We start from the raw sequence: 3,901 nt of genomic DNA, 5'->3' as shown, positions 1-3,901 counted from the left end.
AGTAGAGATTTGAAGACCATCTTAAAGGACCGTAACATAATGAAGAACAAATGAAGAGTGGTAGATCAATGTCTTTGTTAGACCACGCCTGAACAAGTTGAAGATTGCAGCTAGGTAGAGACCCTTTGTTGGAAACTCAATTAATCAATTATACTACCTAAGAATGCTGCCAGAGTGTAAACTGTCTAGCCATGTTCAAATAGAGCCCAATTACTTGTCTGAACGCCACCTTAAAAATTGATTTTTTTTGTTTCATTATTTTAATTGCACCAAAACACTATGCATTTCTCTAGTGTTAATATAAACACCAAAGTGCATAATTTGTTAGAGACCTTGAGACCATTATTTTGTGGAGCCAAGAGAGACCTTATTCATCCTTATGCCTTTAAGTTCGTACCTGTCTTAGAGTTTGGTTAAACCGCACAAAATCACAAAAACCTTCGTACCACGAAGTTTCAGGTTGCAAGCCCAAAGTTCTAGAGATATTGCGTTTGTTCAAGGTACACATCAAGGTTTGTTACAAATGTTTTGTAAGTATAAACTGTGTAGTTTAATTCTTTTATAGTGGATGAATTTCTTCAGTTTGGCTGCTTTAAAGTGGTTTTACTTTTAAAATGTACTAACTTCGTCACTAAAATCTGTTATTGATTTGTTTAGGCTCTGGTTTATTCTCGATTTTAATTTGTTAATATTTGTTGTGATTGGTCTAAAAATGCCTGTTCACCCCTCTAGAAGATTTTCAACAAAGACCAGGAAAAGGGATACAATGTGAGACTGCAAGAGATATTCACCCCTCTAGATCGAAGATTTTCAACAAAGACCAGGAAAAGGGATATAATGTGAGACTGCAAGAGATGGGCCTTCAACAGTCATGCATGGAGCACATACATTTACTGATCTCAACCATCCATTTTCGAGATGATTCTAGAACCCCCTACTTTTGACAGATTAACCTATGACCCTCCTTCCTGGTATTTTTATGCACCATCCTGTTTTCAAAACATATTTGGGCTTTTCAATGGACAATGGACGCTGACCTTCGTTCGGAAAATACATAAAGCGTATCAAAGTTTTTAGCCCATCCATGATAAGATGGAAGAACTTCATAATTGTTTCTTCATTGGGCCATCTGCATCTTATATTCATGGCATTCCTCTTGCTGATTTACATGTACAGGAAATTGTGTATGACCATATTATAGACCTATATTGTGTCAAACACCCCCGCTAGCTGTTGTTTTCGTCCAAACAGAAATTTCAAACAGGTAAAGGGAGAGATTGTTGGGACAACGTAGCTGATCAAAGTGAAACTCCAAGCAACCATGTTGCAGGCGCATACATTTGACAGAACAAAACTGAAGCTTTTTTTATTTAGCAACAACTATCACAACATTACCAAAAAATTTAAACCAAACCTTTCCTACGCCCAACAAATCTAGCAGGACTAAACCGAGTAAGATCAACAATGCTAGCTCGCCCATCCAACACAAGCTCAGCCATGGCAGCCCCAGTGGCCGGACCATTCAAAATCCCCCAGCAATTATGCCCAGTTGCCACATAACACCCTGCAATCCCAGGAAGCTCCCCTATCACAGGCACACCGTCATCAGTACAAGGCAAGAAACATGCTTGTTCTGCCTTCACCTCTGCCTCTCCTTCCCGCAAATGACTGGACACTGTCCCTGCCACCCTCTTAAGCACCCGTATCGATTCCGGATTCCCCACAATCTGCTCCGGATCATCTGGCACCTCTGCCTCCGCCGACATCCCACACACGTACACCTCCCCTGATGGTCCATTAATCACCAAATTCAGGCTTTAGAACACTCTTGTTTTTTCAGCTTAACAAGCAAATTCTTTAACTGTTAAGAAATTGTGAAGCAAACATACCAGTAGGACGAGGGTACACTTCTGGGTCCAAGGGTTTTCCTCCCTGAGACGAATAGTAACCGAGAAAAAGCGCGTGTGCGGTTATTGCGTCGGGCTCTTTTGGCTCCAAAACGATACTGTGAGCTTTGAGACCGTACACTCTGAACAGCGACGATAAGAGTTCCAATTTACAAGACCAAGGCCCAAGCGCCAAAACCACCGCGTCCGAGTCAATGACTCGGCCACCTTCGAGCACCGCCGATGCGACTCGCCCGCCCTCCACCTCCACGCGCTCCAATTTCCCAATCACCACCTCCACACCGTAATTCTCGACGGCTTTGGAAATTAGCGCTCGAACGAAGAGCTGGGGGTGGACTTGGGCCGTGGTCGCTGGGGTTCCTATGGTCCTGGGTTTCTGAACCAGCCCGTCGACCCAATCCGGCACGGCATTGGAGGTACCGGAGGGTGTGGAACCGGAGGGAGGAGGGTCTGGGGATTCTGTGACGGAGAGGCTGAGAGTGGTGAGGGGTCTGTAGCCGTAGGCTCGGGGCCCGTCGAGCTCCTGTGCGAGCAAACGGTGGAGATCGAAGCTGGCCCGGGCGAGCGCCGAGAGGGGCTGACCGTCGCACCAGTCGAGCGCGAGGAACCCGCCGGCTTTCCCGGAGGCCGCGCAGGCTACGGAGGACTTCTCGACGAGCGTGACGGACGCGCCCTTCTTGGCCAAGAAGTAAGCCGTGCAGACTCCTATAACGCCCCCTCCGCAGACCACCACGCGCCTCGGGTGCGATTGCCGCTCTTCCATGGATGATGATGATGCTAAGGAGGATGATCTGATCGAGGTTCTAGTGCTTCGGGTTCGCTGGAAAAACGGTGAGCGCAAGGAGGCCGGTGATGTCACCGCCACCATATCTACTTGCCCGCAGTTATTCGTTGGGGGCTGACACGTGGGTCATACTCGGCTCTTTTAGCAAAGGCAGAGGCGATATTGAGCCCACGGCCCATATAAGCCCAGTTTAATGTTTTTCCAAAATCAGCCTCGGCCCGAGATAGGGGCCTTGTCAGAAGGGACCGAACCCATGAACATTTGTTGGACTGGATACAAAAAGGCCAAAGAAACTCCGTCTATAACTGGACTGTGTTGCCCAAATCCAAAGTGCGAGCTAAGAAAAAGTTACAATCTTTGACATTACCTGTTTAATTTAATTTGAGAGATATGATCGGTTTAATTTAATAGGTTAAATTAAAATTAACATATATAATTCTATATTCATATCTCGACATAATTCAAACCGAATTCGTCATACAAACACAAATTACAAGCGGTAACTTTAATAGCCCAACCAAATTGACTTCTCTAGATTGCGTCCTCTCTATTATCCCCAAACAAAGGACCCAAAACATACCCTAATATAAATAATTACAACATTAGAAACAAATAAGTGATAGTTACATAAAATGATTGAAAATCATGGGCAGCCGAAATGGGAAACGACCTGTCCATGCAAATGAATATCCATTTGCAAGTGGTGTCACAAAACATCTCACCATTTTATGTACACACATAAGTGTCGTCATTGGCAAGGACCCGGAGGACTTGATATGCGCACTGAGGCGACAATAACTGCCTAGCCAAGTAGACCTCAACGTCAGAATCTGGTAGGTTTAATTATTACTTGTTGTCAGCATGTGCTTTTCAAATTGGGAAAATATATTAAAAAAATTTTAAAAAAAATCTCAGTAGTGCTGGCCAGAACAAGATAGATGACCTTCTTGATCTTCCATGTATTTTCCCCACTCTCCAATTAACTATGATGTTGAGTGGCTTGGTTTCTTCTTGAGCAAGACAGTTTTATCACTTTAACTTTAACTCAACTTGTGTTTATTTTTCACATTATTTTTTGGACGAAATCAAGTGCAAATCTTCTTTTAAGAAAATTATATTTAGCCCCCTCAATCTCACTTCATTTATAATGTTTTTTCAATTTTTCACTTTTAAGAAAATTAATATGTAAGGATCCTTAGGCCTAAGTCAA

General features: G+C 43.7%; 1 protein-coding gene across 1 annotated transcript; it reads right to left on the bottom strand.

Moving 5' to 3' along the window:
* Nucleotides 1-1,300: 1,300 nt before the first annotated feature.
* On the bottom strand, nucleotides 1,301-2,804 carry LOC132187141 (FAD-dependent oxidoreductase family protein). Its single transcript, XM_059601338.1, has 2 exons — nucleotides 1,890-2,804; nucleotides 1,301-1,786 (listed from the first exon to the last, which is right to left on the bottom strand). Exons 1-2 carry the CDS (start codon nucleotides 2,773-2,775, stop codon nucleotides 1,404-1,406), a joined length of 1,269 nt encoding a protein of 422 aa, XP_059457321.1. The 5' UTR covers nucleotides 2,776-2,804; the 3' UTR covers nucleotides 1,301-1,403.
* Nucleotides 2,805-3,901: the final 1,097 nt, after the last annotated feature.

Source organism: Corylus avellana, chromosome 6 (assembly GCF_965113065.1).
Source record: "Corylus avellana chromosome 6, dhCorAvel1.hap1.2, whole genome shotgun sequence".
NCBI classification, from domain to species: domain Eukaryota; kingdom Viridiplantae; phylum Streptophyta; class Magnoliopsida; order Fagales; family Betulaceae; genus Corylus; species Corylus avellana.
The sequence above is the reverse complement of the archived record's forward strand: the minus strand, read 5'-3'. Positions and strand labels throughout refer to the sequence as shown.

Bases quoted from the DNA above. Each gene is read 5' to 3' on its own strand.
- LOC132187141 (XM_059601338.1), bottom strand. From the start codon at position 2,775: ATGGTGGCGGTGACATCACCGGCCTCCTTGCGCTCACCGTTTTTCCAG. The intron at 1,787-1,889 runs GTATGTTTGCTT...ATGGACCATCAG, and splicing joins AGTGTACCCTCGTCCTACTG to GGGAGGTGTACGTGTGTGGG.